The sequence below is a fragment of the Pimephales promelas genome, chromosome 6 (assembly GCF_988280905.1).
Source record: "Pimephales promelas chromosome 6, fPimPro1.hap1.1, whole genome shotgun sequence".
Taxonomy (NCBI): Eukaryota; Metazoa; Chordata; class Actinopteri; order Cypriniformes; family Leuciscidae; genus Pimephales; species Pimephales promelas.
In genome coordinates, this window is record NC_142774.1 from 39,990,791 (window position 1) to 40,009,595 (window position 18,805).

General features: G+C 35.8%; 1 protein-coding gene across 3 annotated transcripts in view; it reads right to left on the reverse strand.

Annotated features, from left to right (window-relative positions):
* Nucleotides 1-1,443: 1,443 nt before the first annotated feature.
* gpc6a (glypican 6a) overlaps nt 1,444-18,805 on the reverse strand; it is a 421,465-nt gene continuing 404,103 nt past the window's right edge. For 2 of the 3 annotated variants that reach the window (XM_089132555.1, XM_089132553.1), the window contains exons 8-10: nt 9,338-9,468; nt 6,243-6,418; nt 1,444-3,043 (exon numbers count right to left, since the gene is read on the reverse strand). In XM_089132555.1, the coding sequence (XP_088988681.1) occupies nt 2,847-3,043; nt 6,243-6,418; nt 9,338-9,468 (504 nt within the window). In that variant the 3' untranslated portion in view covers nt 1,444-2,846. The remainder of the gene's footprint in view (nt 3,044-6,242; nt 6,419-9,337; nt 9,469-18,805) is intronic. The other variant, XM_089132554.1, reaches the window with a different exon arrangement.

Genomic DNA, 18,805 nt, shown 5'->3' on the forward strand with positions numbered 1-18,805 from the left:
TTACTTCCTTAAAAGATTCAAGAGAATACGACTCAATACTTCTGTAATGTTCATATTCAATGAAAAACTACAAAAAACATGATTTTTAAAGTGGGTTTTTTCCGTCTATAGGGACATGTTTCAAAAAGTGAACAGGGTTCAAAATCTGACTTCATGTTGACTTTAAGACACAGCGGCGTGTTCGACCTTTCCACAGTGCGCGCTCTCTCTCTTGGCTCACTGAATTTCTCATTTCCAAAACCCACCGAGGTGCTTTCTGAGCCTTTCTGGGAAGACAAAAGTACCCAGGCATGAGCAAAAAGCACATTGTCTTCTGCTACCTGTCCTGCTTTCAAAACCAGACGCACTAAAGCATCGCTGGACTCTCTCTCTCTCTCTCTCTCTCTCTCTTCCACATTTCATTTTCAAAGCTATTTGTGTGTCTATATTCCTCCTATCCTTCCATTCAACCTTCACACATCTCTGAGAAGAGGACATCTTTTAGCATCTTTGCATTTCATTGATGAAAAGAGTGTTTTAGCAGGCGGCTTTGAACACACTGCAACGCACAGCTTTACGGCTCTGGCATCCTTCCATAAACCATGAGCCGTCATTAAACGATACATTAACACATGCCAGCATTCATATCGGGAGGTCTGGGCCAATAAACTGGCAAATACGTCAGTTTGTTCAATGTGGATTTAAATTGCACTGGTTTGGAAACATTCATAGATAAAAGTGAAATCAGAAAGTGTCCTTGTCACATTCATTGGGCCTCATTCGTGAAATAGATTTCATAAAAAAAAACTCGTATGCAATGCCATTCAATTCAATGCAAATTTTGTAGGGCTGTCAAACGAATAATCGCGATTAATCGCATACAAAATAAAAGTCTGTGTTTACATAAAATATTTGTGTGTACTGTGTATAATTATTTTTTATATATAAATACACACACATGCATGTATATATTTAAGAGAAATTTGTTGTTAATTTATCAAATAGTTATATTTTTGTATAATATTAATTTTGTATAAATATAAAGTATATACATGCAAATATTTATTAAATATATACATGCATGTGTGTGTATTTATATATACAAAATAATTATACACACTACACATACATATATATATATTGTGTAAACACAAACTTTTATTTTGGATGCGATTAATCGCTGTCAAACGATTAATCGTGATTAATCACATCCAAAATAAAAGTTTATGTTTACACAATATATATGTATGTGTAGTGTGTATAATTATTTTAAATACACGCACATGCATGTATATTTAAGAAAAAATATACTATTTCTATATAAAATATTTATATTTACATATAATATTAATTATATATAAATCTTGAAAATATTTCTTAAATATATACAAGCATATGTGTGTATTTATATATATAAAATAATTATACACAGTGCACCCACATATATTATGTAAACACAAACTTTTATTTTGGATGCGATTAATCGCGATTAATCGTTTGAAAGCCCTAATTTTTTTTTTTTTAGTGAGTTCACATGTATTTAAAAAAATGCATATAATCGAAAGAAAATTTGTGCATGTTGCAAAAGACGTTTTTACTTATTTTGGAATAATTACACGCACAATTCATTTTAGTTTCATGAATGAGGCCCACTGATTCACAAAAAATAATTTTGTAATTGTCTATGCATAAAACGTGAAATGCTGATATGGTGAGCTACATAAAAAAAAAAAAAAAAAACAGAAAAAAAGCTGTTAAGTAAATGAGGGTTGTGCATACATAATTGATTAAAATGACAAGTATATAAATGAGCGTAAGGAACATGACTCAGTCGCGTTTAACTCTGGCTTTCGGTGTTTCCCAAAACTTTTCCATTCAAAACTTTCCCGAATCGAAATGACATTGAAGAAAATATTTGTAAAATAAATGAACATGTTTGCATTGGAAAGGGCAAAAAAAAGAGCTATTTTGTTAGATATGAGCTTTTGAATAAAAGTTGCTAACTGGTAAAGCCAAAATATATAATTATATTAGAAATATAAATAAATCTTTCTCTGTAAGAAAACATTTTATAACTAAACCTTTATTATATATTAAGATATGGATACTTTCTTTTGATTTACGCAGGAGCAGCCCTCGGGGAAACGCGGCCAGACTCTTTTAACGCTCACCTCAAACGGTCTAATATCTTACAAAATAATCTCTAGCAAATAACATAAAAAAAAAATCACTTCAACAAAAGAAAAAGAGTCAAAGCATTAAATTTGTGTGAAAATCACAGTTAAAAACATTTACTCATGACCTCCCCATGCATTCTCACAGTGGTACATAAACAAGTTGATTTATATAGAATTGTTTTGTTACTTTTTTTTCTTTATAATGCCTGTTTTTTTTTTGTTTTAGTTTTTTGTTTTGATGTCATTCAGTGAATTCGGGAGAGGCGAAAAAACACCAGAGCGTATTGTGTTGTCTCATTTTATGCTGTATAAAAGGAAAACAAAAATATATATATTTTAATTTTCCCATTCTTTTCCGAAAGAGCGTTGTGGAAAGTGGTCCCATTTGCACGGCACCCACTTTTCATCCCGAAAAGAAACTTTAGAAATGAGAGCCAAAAGAGAAGCTGCTTCTGATTGCATCAAGCATTCTTTGGAAAAAAAGCAGGATGCAAAGATTTGCGCTCGCTCTTCCTTTCACACACTAGCACACACAAGCTAGCTTGCTCTCATCTTTTTTTTTTTTTTTTTCCATGGGCTTTTTTCTTGATATTTTTTTGTAAAAGGTCCAGTCCGGTTCCGGAAAGGCTACCAGCGTGAGCGGCGCTGTGTGTCTTAAGAGTGCGTGTGGCTGAGTGCCTCCTCCTGCCATTATCTCCAGCACAGGACCAGTGCTGTGAGGGCCAGGACAGACGCTAGTAACTGCAGCGAAGGCTTGTGCCGATGGGCTGCGCCTGCCGTTGGTTGCGGGTCGCTTTTGTCTGCTTCCAACATCGGGGGCTCCGTGTGGATCACTTCAGGTTCTGTCGTGAAGCCACTTCCGCTGCCCGAGCCGCTCTCCTCGTCACCTGACGCAAACAAACACGAGTAAATGGAAATGTCTGGAGAAATGCCAACGCATTCTCATCCTAGGGCGTCATATAGTGACGCTTTTGCCAATGTGTATACATCCAACGCACATGGCACCATTTTTATATATAAACAGTCCCTCCAGAAAAACGCGATTATGCGATCGCTGAATTCAATGCAAAATCAGCCAAAGTCCGCATATTTATGCGGGGGCCGCATTTTTTCAAATACGCCGCACTTTCGCCGCATAAATGGCCGATTTCCGTGCAAAATATGCGGGGTTTGCATAATTTCATAATCCTCGCATTTTCGTTGCAAAAAAAGTCACATGTATCTTAGCAGAAAGTTTAAAAATGTTGCGTTTGCTTCACATAAGAGCAGCCATTTCCCCCTGTTTCCATGGGAACGTTATGAAGTGACGCAATTACGCGACGCCAGACAGACTCACGGAGGCCATTGACATCTCACAACTCGTATAACTGTCTTCTACCGTCACATCGTTACTTAACAGAAATTACCCGCACACATGGGTGTTCGAGGCGCACATATAACACTGCAGACAGTTCAACAGGGAGCACGCAGCTCTTAAAGGGGCCACACCTTATTTACACTCGTTACAGTCTGAAATAAAACAAGATGAGAAATTAAATATTCCCAGCACTTTCTATGATGTAGTATGCTTGCTTATCAAAGGAAGTAATAAGAAATGACTCTTATATTAACAGGGTGTTGGGGGAATCACTTTTTTTTCTCTTTTTCATCAAACCGCAATTTTTGCAAGTTCCCTCATTTTTTGCAAATTCCAGCAATTTCATCGCATAAAATTGCATAAATATCCCACATATTCCATCGCATTTTTAAAGAAAACAGGCCGCATAATCAATCAATTTTTGCCCGCAACAATCACAAAAAAAAAAAAACTCTGCATTTTTCTGGAAGGACTGAATACTATTATGGTAAATGTTAAATATAAATCGCAAATTTTTTCACAAATTTTTGGAAACTACCACCACAAAATCAGTCATTTTGATCGCAAAAATCACACAAAAAAATCGTGAAATCCTGGAGGGACTGTATAAACAATATTTATATTTAAAGGTATAGCGGAGTCAGAGTTACGGTTTCAGCCATTCCTTTGAAAATGGCTAAAACCTTGTGTGTTTATTGTTACACAAATGCAACAAGCTGCTTCTCCGTTACATATGCAACTATACGTATTAACAATGAGACATATTAGGTTAAGGACCAACTGCTTATATGTTGCCATGTAACGTAATTGCGATTTGCAAAATAGTTTCCTCAGAACGTATTTCGTGTGTCCTCTTTCTTGAGTCCTCGGTCACTCAATCGATCAGTATAATAAGTAATTAAAACACGGAAGGGCATTTGACATGTTGTCTTTTTTATGAATGTTTTTGAGTTAGTTTATAATTTGCAACATAATTGTGCAAGGCGTAATAGGCGTTCCCTCTCGGGAGCAAGAGTGTTGTGTTTGTGTGCATTTTTTTTTAAAAATTGGAGAGGGCGGGTCTTCACTAAAATTCGGAAAGATCCTCCGATTTACCTTTAATATTTATATAAACAATATGATTGTTAGCCAGAGGAGAACTGGCCCCCGACTGAGCCTGGGTTCTCCCAAGGTTTTTTCCTCCATCCAATCTGATGGAGTTTTGGTTCCTTGCCACTGTTGCCTTGCTTTTGGCTTGCTTAGTTGGGGGATATTTAATATTTAACAATATTATTAATCTGTGTTGTACTACTTTCATGTTATCACTGTGAAGCTGCTTTGATACAATCTGTATTGTGAAAAGCGCTATATAAATAAATGTGACTTGACTTGACCCTTTAGCGTCAATATAACACGCTTCGGTTATGGGTAGGTTTAGGTCTGGGGTAGGGTTAGGGTTAGACCACTAGGAGGCACCTTCCGCCCCATATATATCTGCGTCTCATATTGACCAAGGGGCCTCTCTCTTGAAGCCAACACGGAAGTGATTAAACTGCAATTCATCGAGTGGCCGCATGAGGCTGGCTGCAAAAGTGAGTCAAATCTGTATCTCTTTTATGATTTATATTTTTTAAATATTTCAAAAAATTCCATTTCTATACATATTATATATTACATTATTTGTTTTGTATTTTTATATTAATATTAAATATGATACTTAAAGTGCGTTAAAAAAGGGATTTAATTTTTTAATTATCAATTCAATTATCAATTGCTAAAATTAACATTATATTTACAATATATTTTATTGCTTTTTATTATTTTTTATGATTTATTATTTATTTGCATTTATTGAATTGATTTCTTGAATGATTATTAATTGGCTCTCATATATAGTCTAGGTTCAGAGTTCCTCCAAATCAACTGAAACCCCTGCAAACACAAGCGGCACCTGAGGACCGTCATAGAGTCATACATTATGTGACCCGACACTCCATTATCATAATTCAGCTTCCTGTTGGTGTCAGTCCCTCCCTCCCGAGCGACGAGGATCTCATTTCCCTGACGCTGACAGAGGGTCTAGACTGCGCGTGACGCTTTCTGACGGCGTGGCATGATTTATGGCGCCGCGTGAGGGAAGGCTGGCCTGCTTACTGGGAATAACACATGCTGGGGAGTTTTTGCATCTAAGAAGGGTGTAAATGTGTATTGGGCTATTTTTATCTGTGCAATTGCATCTATTTTCATCTATGCATTATTCCTTTAAGATCGTCACATCTTAAATAGGTCGAAACCAAAATAAGTGTCAATAACAGAACGTATGCTGCATGTCTTAAATACTAGTGTCAAACTTTTTCACCTTTGAGTTTGTATATCACAATATAGTGCCAAAAAATAAACGCAAACTCATGGGTTGTAATATAACATATACATTGGTGACTTATTAAACTATTTAAAGAACCAGATTTTTGCATTTTTTTGTGGTAATTGCTTGTGCAAAACACCTGCACAATGCTAATGTGTTGCTAACGTGTTCTAAGTGGTTGCTAGGGCGTTGCTTGGCGGTTGCTAGGGTGTTTTGTGTTGCTGATTAATCCAAGTAAAGCTGACTCACATATTTGTATTGTGTAATCCCTCATAAATTTGTTGAACCCACTTTTAACATCAGAAACAATCAGCGATTGAGCGTCTGTATCAGTTGCAGACGCTCCACTTATCCATAAACTAACGTTCTCGACTGACTGACTTACTTGAGTCTTGAAAGTAGACGTCTTTGCCGTTGTAGGCGTTTCGTAGCTTGTTGGTCATCACTCTCAGGGTCATGATCTGCTGTCTGATGAAGGTGTCGGGTCTCGTGATGTCCACTTCCACCTCTGGGTTATTGAGCTGGTTCGTAAGGCCGTCTTTTACGACTTCAGGAAAATATCTGGAAATTAACAAAGAAACATTTGCAGGGTTTTTTTTGGTGGGAATGTTTTCTTAAAATGTTTAGCTGTCAGCTGCGTCAATGAGTTAATGTATTTGTTTTAATTATAAAGTAAAAATAGACGATAAAGACTATGTTTTGTGAGAAAGACTTCACAGTACAGTAAATGAAAGAAGACTGTCCATGATGTGCATTTGATTATTAATGGTTCAAAAATATCAATAAGATATTCTCAAACTTTAAATATATTACATATTTTAAATGCATTGAATGCGTAACAAAAAACAAACATTGTGCGACTAGATTTTGCTTAAAATAATTTTTTTTTTTTTCTAAATAAACTTTTGATTTAAAATATATGTTTTGCTTAAAGGTAACTGTAATGCGTTTTTATTTTAATTTTAGATTCTCATTTGAATTAAAGTTTTAGCAGTTTTGTTTTGTCAGCTTTTATTATTTTTATTAAAATTTTTGTAGGCCCTTTATGTAGTTAAATTGTTATTATTTTTTTATTATTTTAGTTTATTTAAAATTTTAGTTTCAGTTTTGATAATAACAACCCGGTGATAGGGTTCAAATCAAAATTCACAGTCACAATTATCACCTGAGGCAGAACTGGAGAAGAAGGAAATGATCTACATAATGAAGTTTGTAGTCGTACTGAATTAATTGCACATACTGTATCATGTTTGCCTTCTCTGAGTTTCTGCGTCTGTATCTGAATGCTGCTTGTCAGTATGTTGCAGAATTATGCATGCACTGAACTCTTTTGAGATCTAATCTCCTAATAAGCGCTTTAGCGAGAGGTAATTGTTTGTGCCTAATTAATATTTCAGGTAGAGCTTTGTGCAAAAAATAAACGAAACTTGTTGAATGCTCCCAGGTTGTGCCATCGCAAATGTGCTCCTATTAAAATGCAAACCGTGGCTTTAAAGCGGTAATTAGCCAATAATGAGAGGACTGTACTCCACGGAGACCAGATCTGACAAATATTGGAAAAAAAAAAATATATATATATATATATATATATATATATACACACACACACACACATCACATGCATTTCAGCTCCACCAAGTCTTATCATTTGCGTTAATTTGTCTTTTAGGTACTCTAAAAAACCCTCTTCACCCAGTACGGGTCATTTACATGATGAGGCCGCTTGGAAAGAAAATGAAACACATCTTATATTGCACCATCTGCTGATATCCTCACTTGTGGAGGGCTGAAAAGCGGATGGGTTTCTGCCAAGCCGTCTGGCTCGTTCTCAAAGGCGTGCAGACGGAGTGACAGACATCATGGCGTTCTGTATGAAATGCCCATCAACTGAAGGTAAAACCAGAGGTCTGTCAATCATAAATGATTATGTCTTTAAGGCCGATTTCACACTGTACACATCTTTGAGCATTCTCACTATGTTTTTATTTCTAAAGGAAATAATTCATCACACTAATGAATGTATACTTGTCCCAAACAAGTCAAGGCAAGGAAGAACCTGCACTCCTATATATGAAGCATAGGGTTCTTTACTCAACTCCAAATAACCTTTTATACTAAAAAAAAAGGTTCTATAATGACAAGAAAGAACCCTTTTGGCAAAAAGGCTCTTTATAGGCTGTTATTCATTCATATATTACATTATTCTGCAACATTTTGTAGTTGAAATTAAATTATTGCTTATTAAACTGCATTAAAAGATTGTTGGAGGAGAAAAACTGAAATGGCACTCTTCGTGTGATATTGATTAACTACATAAAATGATATAAATATAGACATTTCTTGAGCTTAGAATTATAAGGTTCTATCTCCATTTAGGGTAGTTCTGAGATATTGAGCATCAAAGTTTTTACATCCCAGCTGGCAAAACTGTTATGTAGTATAATCTTCTATTGTAGCTTTATCTATTAATCTTTTTTTTTTTTTTTTTTTAAATAACACCACACAGGCATTAATAAACACCTAATGGATCAGATTATGTCAAAAACTCAATTTTGACCAAAAGTGGAGATAGAACCTTATATAATTCTAAGCTCACGATTTTCTTACCCACACATCTTGAATTTTGTGATCATTCACATGCATTCATAAACACATTTTAGGGTCTTGATGTTTGTCAATAATATGAAATATTTAATCCGGAAAGGACAAAACAAATGATAATGAATGAACCCAAAATGTTCCATATAGAACCCTTTTCCTGGTTACAAAGAACCCTAAAGTGTTCTTATTATTGCACCCTTAAAAAGGCTCCTGTATAGAACCTTCTAGGGGTTCCAAATACGTAGCGCTGATAGAATTCTATATAGAACCTTTTCTTCTAAGAGTGTTTAAATATAACCTAAGTGCAAAATTGGAAAATAGCATTAAAACATTTGAGGATAAAATCATTTGGTTAATTCAATGAACGAAACGATGAATTGACTCAGGAAAAGATTCGTTCATTTTGATAAACGTGCATCGCAGAACAGAGCAAGGCGAGCATTTGAGCTTATAAAACTTAAACGTTGTTATTTATCTATTAAATGAGCGATCGTTTCGCTTGATAAGACCCTTATTCATCGTCTGGAATCGTTTAAAGCCCTTTGAACAGTTTGCACTGAAACTGTCTTTTGGACCTTGAACCGTTTGGTTCCCATTGAAGTCCATTATATGGAAAAAAATCCTGGAATGTTTTCATCAAAAACCTTCATTTCTTTTCGACTGAAGAAAGAAAGGCACGGACATCTTGGATGACATGGGGGTGAGTAAATTATCAGCAAAAGTTTTCTGAAAAGTGAACTACTCCTTTAAGCCAACAGAGTGTTGTGTATTTGCCTATGACCTAATATCGCTAAGACAATTACCATGGAAGGTGTCATTGAAACACAACAATCTGCGACGCGACCCAGGGGAAGGTGTGTGTGAAGGTGACCGTCCTACCTTCCCTTTGTGTGGCTGTTCCAGCACTGCTCCTCATCTGGGTCAGTCACCGTGTCCTCGGCACAGATGCTGTCTGGCAGCGACGACCAGAATCTCTTCGACTCCCTTAGCTTGTCCTTAATGTCGATCACCTGCAATCACGCACAGAGAATCAGTTTAGCGTAATGCAACACCGCAAACACAACAGGGGAATGATGATTTAGGCACATTTTGAACTGTGTGATAGATTGGTTTGGGATTATTATAAAGGGGGGGGGGGGGGGGATGAGGCCAACGATTTGCATGGAAATCTCATTCTGGCTTCACTTTTTCAGTTTCAACACTGCTAGATAATTCATTGGGGACCAGGTGCAAGTCTAATCCTCCACTAAGCTGTGCTGGTATTTTCTGTACCAACCAGAAGGACGGATTTGTTTTTAAACTGGCAGAACGGGAATCTCTTCTTAACCTGGAAGACTTCTCATAGTGAGAGGTTTATAAATTGGACATATTTTCAGGCATTATGCCAAGATTTATCTGTGAAAATTGCTTATAAATGTCCAGGCCATTGTGAGACGTGTCACTGGTTGTCTGTTTCACTCATAACATGCCTTACTAAATGGTTGCTGCTCTTCAACTCTCTAGAAATGCACAAGATGTATACTATTTAGAAGCCAGCAAGTGCTTGTTAAGGCAATTACTGTTACTTATAACTTGGTTATCAATTTCAACAACCTAACTCTAATTGTTCATCTTTTTTTTTGTCATGTCAATGTGCAAGGTTTCCAGAGTCATTCACTTCAAGTTATTTTAAAAGTCTATAAGCTGTTATTGCTGTAATCATAACGAAAATAGTTTTACAATTTGCTGTACTTTTCTTCACCAGCTAATGAATCGTCTCGCACATTCAAAGAAAATAGCTTACGCCCAAATTGCAAAATATGGTGGATGCAAGGTTACCAATCGCCCGACCACAATGTTGGTCTGAGACAGTGAGACCTAGACAAGACCTAGAGGTCCAAGACAAGACCAAAACCATCAAGGCCATGACAAGACCGAGACCACGTAAAAGAGACATACATTACTAGTGCAAACCAGTAGGTGGCGACAGTGGTTTAGTGATTTTGTTTCAACGTTTTGTTCAAAAATGTCTTTCTTTGTTAGCATGTCATTGATTCACTCAACAGATTCGTTCAAAACACTGATTCACTCAGGAACAAAACAGACGCTGTGTCCGAAATCATATATGGTAAAGAAGGTTCTACATTTCGTTCAAAACTTAGTTCGCAACCGTTAACAAAGTACGTTTTATATAGAATGAATGTGCATAGTTTAGACTTGTCAAGACCGCCTAAACCGAGACCAAGAGGTTACTGAGACCAAGACAAGACCAAGTTGGTCTTACAATTTGCATGGAAAAAAATTGTCTTGGACCAAGTCGAGACCGGAGTGAAAAAACAAAAACAAAAAACAGAATAGCGTTAAAGCTAAGCAACAACTTGTAAGATTTTGTGTTGCATTGCCTGCCTATCTCTGCCAATTTTGAAGTCTCCAAATGAATCCATTCTGCAACTTTTAAATAAATAATTATATTTTTATATATAAATTATATTTTTAATTACATTTATAATTATATTTTTAATTATATTTTAATTATATTTTTATTTTTTAAACAAAATTATAGGCTTAGGTGCAGGATCCGAAAGTTGGTTGTTTTGTCGCTATGGTTACACACACCGTTGGCGGTGCGCTCAAGTTACCCAAAATCTACTGAATGAAGTTAAAACCCATCACTGATATGAGTTTCACTACATGATATGTCTTTTTTTAAATCAAGTGATCAAAGTGCTCATTGCTGCTGCGTTCAGTGGTGCGGATACGGTGTTTTCTTGTGTGGCTCGCGCACACCGCACCGTCTTCACTTGGACGCGTGCTTCAATCCGTTGTGGATATTGTAGTATTGTATTGCTAAATCCCCCGACCACAATGTCGGTCAGAGACAGCGTGACCTAGACAAGACCGAAAGGTCCAAGACCAAAGACCGCCAAGGCCGCGACAAGTGGTCTCGAGACATACATCACTAGTGTAGTATGAATGAAATTTGGACATATTACATCCGCCATGTTGTCATTGTCATGTGACCTACGGCGTAAGTTGGGTTCCTAAACCTCTATTCACAAATCATCTCCTATGGCCTCATGGGATAGTAAAGTATCTAATGCGCACTTCAGAAATAGACCATCCAGGTACTTTTCGCCTATACTGTTTTATAAATGCTACACTAAAAAATGCTGGGTTGTTTCAACCCAAATTTGGGTAAAATATGGACAAACCCAAATGTTGGGTTAAAAATGTGCAATTAAGTAATGTACAGTTGAAAGTGAAAGTTGAAGTTGGGTTAATTTGAAATTACATTTTTAACCCAACAATTGGGTTTGTCCGTATTTTATCCAAATTTGGGTTCAAACAACCCAGCATTGTTTATAGTGTATGAATTCGGAAATACTACTTGGCTCAAAAACCATTTTTTGCATACTATATTCGAACACAGCGACAATGACTGACTGAAGCATTCACTCTACTGATTACGAAACTGTCTGTCCTTATTGAGTCATTGAATCATTAATTCGATCGATTTGTTCAAAAATGCTGAATCACTCAGGAAGGAAACGGGTGTAGCAAACTATGCAAACTAATTGGCGATATTCTGTCAAAACTAAATTTTAACGTGTTTATTGAACTCCTGTATATAATAAACACTCTTTCTTGTGTGACATTGCTTGAATAATAGTGTTTCGCAGACTTCTTCAAATCATGTGGCTGTTTTAGAAGACAGCCGTTTTTTTTAATAAGCAATTAGACTGTTTAATATTTTCCCAGATAGACCATAAAACAGAACTTGGTTATCAATTTCAACGACCACCTAATTCTAATTATCCATCTTATGTTTAACATAATGCGATAAATGCAATAATTTCGCCTTGCAAGACCACACTAGCACACTAGGTTTTTCCCGGAGAAGATCCACATACATAGCGAACTCTATCAAAGACGAACATATTCATTTAAAGATCCCTATCTTGAGTTTAAGACACTTCTGCGTGTTCATTCTATGTCAAAGAATGGGCTTCATTCACCCAAAGGTGTATTCTATTATTTATCTATCTCCATTATCTCTAGTCATATAGCCTTTTATGCCAGAGAATTAGCCCATGCCGAGACATTACAGAATTGTCGATAAAATCTTGCCTTCTAGTACATCATCAGATCAGAGCCCAGAGCTTCAGACGTGTGCAGATTGATTTTATTAATGAAGTGCAACGCACTCCAGAAAGCAAACAGATTGATGCTTATCAGTGCAGGGTCCTGACGACAGGAGGAGATCTGATGGCAGATATCTGCGACTGTTTGTCGGCCATTTAAACTCTTTCCCCGGAAGCATTTATTTATTTAGAAAACAAAAACATTCGCCCGCCAGAATATTTTGTTATATGATTATCTGAACATGCAATATGTTTTAAAAAGACACAAATTAAATTAAAACATCCACAAAACTTGTGGATACGCTTTTTTTTGTCGAAAACAAAAACATTCGCACCCAGAATATTTTGTTGTATTTTGTTTTGATGATCTGTCCTACTTGTTCCCACATCCCTCTCAAATACGTGAACACACACTCTAAAAAATGCTGGGTTGTTTCAACCAAAATTTGGGTCAAATATGGACAAACCCAAATGTTGGGTTAAAAATGCAATAAAAAAATGTACAGTTGAAAGTGAAAATTCAAGTTGGGTTAAAATTTTTAATTACATTTTTAACCCAACATTTAGGTCTATCCAAATTTGCTCTTGTTTACTTACTTCAACAACAAAAAATGAGTGCAAAGTACGTATTGCACTCTAAAAAATACTGGTTTGTTTCAACCCATGGTTGGGTCAAATATGGAGCAAGCGTTGGTTTACATTTTTTTAATTGCATTTTTAAACCCAACGATTGTGTTGATATTTGACACAACCATGGGTTGAAATAATCCAGTATTTTTTTTTATTTCAATACATTTGTATTGAAATAAAAAATACATCTGAACACGCAATATATATATATATATATATATATATATATATATATAAACACAAAATAAATAAATATATAAGTATATAAGTGTTTTTATGATCCATTTGCACATAACATTTGTTCTGCTTGCATTTCATGACATTCTCTGAGCTGCAGAACTCTCTATTCTTAGATATTTTACTAGAAAACAAGGTAAAAATATTCTGATGATGATATGTATGTATCCCAGAGCCCTTGAAGAATCATTATGCAATTAGCCACACATAACTCATGCAAAGTGACATTAATTCTTGCTGGCACAGGAAACCTGTACACATCCAGTATGTGTCATCATGCGAGTATATTAGGTTTCTGACATATAATAATGATATAATGGGATTAGAAGGTGGCGGATGTCACATTCGGCAGAAATAAGCTGCGTTGAATGATGCTGAGGTTATCTGCGGAGTCAACAGCAACAGCCAGAGGCACGACATTAAAGAATGTTTATTGACGGCGTGTCAGAGTTTGAGGCCGCTTTGCCCTTTTTGAAGTGCTAATCCGAGAGCACGGGCTGCAGAGATCTGGAGCGCTTTCACACCGAGCGTTTGGTTAGCATTCATAAGCTGTTAGCCTGGATGCTGATATTAACACCTTAACATGGATGCTTTAGGAGGGTGTCGAGATGAACACAACAACAGCCAAACGAACATGATATTTGCGTTAGATCTGGTACATGTGGGATTAGATCAACTTTATGTAACACACGAACTGTCGATCAGTTTCTCCTTACAAATTACAGCGCATGGGAACCAATGAAAGTCACAAAAAAGGATGCCACTTCTCATAAATAAGACAAAAAACGCATTCCTGGACATGGAATATCTTGTTTGTTTGAAAAATCTCCACTCATGTCTAAACCATTTTCATAGAGAATTATAAACATTTTTTTTCAGTTCTCCGCATCCTTGAACAACGCTAGATGCATTTTTACTTGCACGTCAAATTCTATTCAACGCAGTTTGTGTTTGTTAGACTTGGTAACGAACGTCAAGATTATTTGTGTAGCGCATTTCACACACACACACTCAAGTAATTTAGTTTCAGATGCTTTGGAACATTGTGTGAAGACATCAAGATATTAGACAAGAGATGATCTGTCCTACTCGTTCCCACATCCCTCTCAAATACATGAACACACACTCTAAAAAATGCTGGGTTGTTTCAACCAAAATGTGGGTCAAATATGGACAAACCCAAATGTTGGGTTAAAAATGCAGTAAAAAAAATTCAAGTTGAAAGTGAAAATTCAAGTTGGGTTACATTTTTTTATTAAATTTTTAACCCAACATGTCCATATTTTATCCAAATTTGCACTTGTATACTTGCACTGAAAAAAATAATATGCTTTATCTAATCAATATTACAAGCAATATTATTAATTAAATTGTACAAATTAGAATTAATTAGAATGTTAATTTGATTAACTATTACTTAATTCTAATTTGTTCAATTTAATAAATAATATTGCTTGTAATCTGTTGCCACAATTTTATTGATTAGATAAAGCATGTTCATTTTTACAGTGTACATCAACAACAAAAAATGAGTGCAATGTACTTATTGCACTCTAAAAAATACTGAGTTGTTTCAACCCATGGTTGGGTCAAATATGGAGCAAGCGTTGGTTTACATCTTTTAATTGCATTTTTAAACCCAACGATTGGGTTTGTTGATATTTGACCCAACCATGGGTTGAAATAATCCAGTATTTTTTTTATTTCAATACATTTGTGCTGCTACTGAGGTGGATACAGGGTTAGGGACAGGTTTAGGATGGGTATATTATTAAATATAATAATATATTTAATTATATTAAAGATATAATTACTAGGTTGTTTTAACCCAGCTCTGGGTCAAATATGGACAAACCCAGCCATTGGGTTACATTTTTTTTATTACATTTTTAACCCTACGTTTGGGTTCGTCCATATTTGACTCAAAGTTGGGTTAAAACAACCCAGCATTTTTAGAGTGTGCATAATTGCATAAACACCACTAATGTAAAAAGAGAAAAATACATTTTATGTACACAAACTTTTCTTTCCAGCAAGACCACTAGATGCTGCTGCACCTCTGAGAGAGAGAGAGAGAGACTTCAGACAGTAGAGAGAGTGCCAAGAGCACATATAAATAAATAAGTCAACTCATGTTTCAAAGGTGTATTAAAATACATGCTGTGTATTAAGAGAAAGCCTTATGTTAGCGGTAAGTGAGTGGCTGTATATTGGGCAAGCGTTGCGGATCGTCTAACCGCTCGGACACACAGATCATTAGCACACAGGCCTGCCAGAAGCGAAGAGTTAAGGGTTGGAGTTGTTATTCGCTTGGGTCCTATTGCTCAACACGAGTCCGAGCTCGACAACAGCCAGACAGCCGAGTCCGAACGTTGGCCATCGTTCCCTACATGTGCCGCGGCTCCACACGTGGGTTATCAGCAGATCCTTAACGACATGAGCATTAGAGCGCTTTAAACGTCAGTCACTCTCATGTCATTCCAAACGCGTATGCTTTCATTCATGTCATGCATGTTTGGGGTAATTCGAGGGTGGGTAGACTACATTTTATTTGCAGTCAACTGACTGAAACAGAGGAAATCTGGTGTATTATTCATCTGTAGCACTCATTTAGAAAGCATTAGGGCCTTTTCTGTACCAGGCGTCTCAGTCTAGACAACAACGGCTGAGATGTCATTGTGTTTCCTGGGGAAAAGCATCCTGATTTTAATGTGAATGTGTTGCAGTGATTACTGCGCCAGTTCAAAAACACTCCAAAGTATTTCACTATCTAGTCAGTGCAGAGAAAAACCTCATTAAATGATTTATTTTTCATGTACAATAGTCGAATTAATTTAACTACAAGTCTCTTCTTCGCTAAGCCAAAATGAGCTAGTTAGGTAGAGTAACACACATCATCTCAACACATCCAGTATCCAATAATTACGATAAAACATAATAATATATTCGTTAATAAACCACAAGAGCATGCACATTACCGTGGTACACAAAGCAGAATGCCCAAAGCCATGGTAAAATCATTCTAATGTTCAGCCTCCAGTGGATTATTGCTGTTATACAATGGCGACAATAGTATATGATACAATTCATCGATGTTCATTAAATAAATAGTGCTTTTGTAAACTATGTGGAACAGTGACACTATTTGGTACATTAATATAATTTAACAGCATGTTTTTGTTGGTGATTGATAATATTTTTTTTTTTATTATTATTATATTTGAGAAAATTATAATGAATGAGCCTACACTGAAAAAAAATTGGAGTAGGATTTACTTGAAAAAAAGCTAGGCAACTTTTTTCAGTCAGAAAATGCTTGTAAATTTGCAAAGATTTGCCAAGTAAAAACCTAAACATATTTATCAGTAGCTTTAATTAGAAATCTTTAAGTTAAATTTACTTGGAATATGGAATTAAGTAAACTTTACAGAAAATAAGTCATTTTAACTTGGCTAGTAAAAGGTTGATTAATATCAATTTAGTTGAAATTTCTTTTGCCAAAACAACAATATTGAATTGTATTAGTAATTTATAGTATGTGCTTCACTTAGCTCATCTAAGTATTTTATATTACATCATGTCAGAAGACCTCAATACTTGGTAAACAATACACAATGGCGTTAACATTTGATCTGTCGTTTTTGTGTTTGAATGTGTCATTTGGAGCAAAAAAAATTACTCGAAATGTCACAAAATGGCAAGTTACTAATACTGAAAACAAAAATCAATGATAAAACAGTGTAAATACAGCTGGAAACCAGTGAAAAATGAACCTCATTAATTATTCAAGGTCCAGTGCATGATGGGAACCCCAGTATCAGAAAAGTTGAGTAATTTTTACTTAATTTTATTGAGTTGATATTTACACTTTCATTTCTACTCACTTGAATTAAGTACTGATATGGGATTTACTTAGTTTTTTTAATTCTTGCCTGAACTAACTTTTTCATGTAAATTACATTTTTACATTGTTACACTGTTGTTGTTTTTTTACATTGTTTCACAATTACATTGTTTTTTTTGTTGTTGTTGTTTTCAGAACTATTTTTTTTTACAGTGTGAGGAACATCAAATTGGGAAACAACTGTGGACGGATGGACGGATAGATAGATAGATCGATGGATGGATGGATGGATGGACATAGATAGATAGATAGATAGATAGATAGATAGATAGATAGATAGATAGATAGATAGATAGATAGATAGATAGATAGATAGATAGATAGACAGACAGACAGACAGACAGACAGACAGACAGACAGACAGACAGACAGACAGACAGACAGACAGACAGACAGACAGACAGACAGACAGACAGACAGACAGACAGATAGATAGATAGATAGATAGATAGATAGATAGATAGATAGATAGATAGATAGATAGATAGATAGATAGAATCGAGTTGGTGTGCTTGTATCAAATGGATATAAATGTGCCTGTTACAGCATGGCGATGGAGTTCAGCCTCTGGACTCCTTTTCACTTAAAATAGGAGGAAATGTTTGGTGGGTACAATCCATCATTGTGGCGCTAAATGTGCTCGGCACCATTTAGACCTGATAGTTCTCTTACTCACAGGGGAATACAAGCAGGACCCATCATCGCTGGCCAGGTCTACATGCGACTTTCAACCTTCAAAATTCCCCCGCAACTGCCCTCTATTAGAAACTTTAGGAGATGGCATGTCCCAATTTATAATGATTTTATTCCCAGTTGAGTTTTTTTTCCCCTATGCTACGAGGTCCTTGCCTACGTAATGATATGTTGAGAATTGCATGACTAGAATAACAGGAATATTCATTATAGAGAAGATTGCAAAGGTCATGCAATAATCATAGCAAACAAAAGATCCCTTTGAAATGATTGGTGTGTTGAAGGATTGTTCACAGATGATTTCAGTGCAGTAAAATGCACAAGATATTTCATGATGTTATTGCCATTGTAACAGATTCAGTATGGTTTTATTGTTCTCTTTTGCTCTAAATGCTAATGCACATCAGCACACAAGTTAATATGAAATCAAAATTGTCCCTATTTAGTTTCATAATACAAGTTCTGGTCCTTATTGTGCATGATCCATTGGTGCAGAGATCCAGTATATACTGAATATATAAGAATGAAACTGTACTATGTCGCTATAGCTGTAACAGTAGAAGATGGCATTAGCAACACCAAAGTTCAAGACAATCTCCTGAACTCCAAACTGAATGTCAGAATGGGAAAGAAAGGTGATTTAAGCAATGGTTGTTGGTGTCTGAGTATTTCACAATCTGCTCAGTTACTAGGATTTTCACACACAACCATTTCTAGGGTTTACAAAGAATGGTGTGAAAAGGGAAAAACATCCAGTATGCG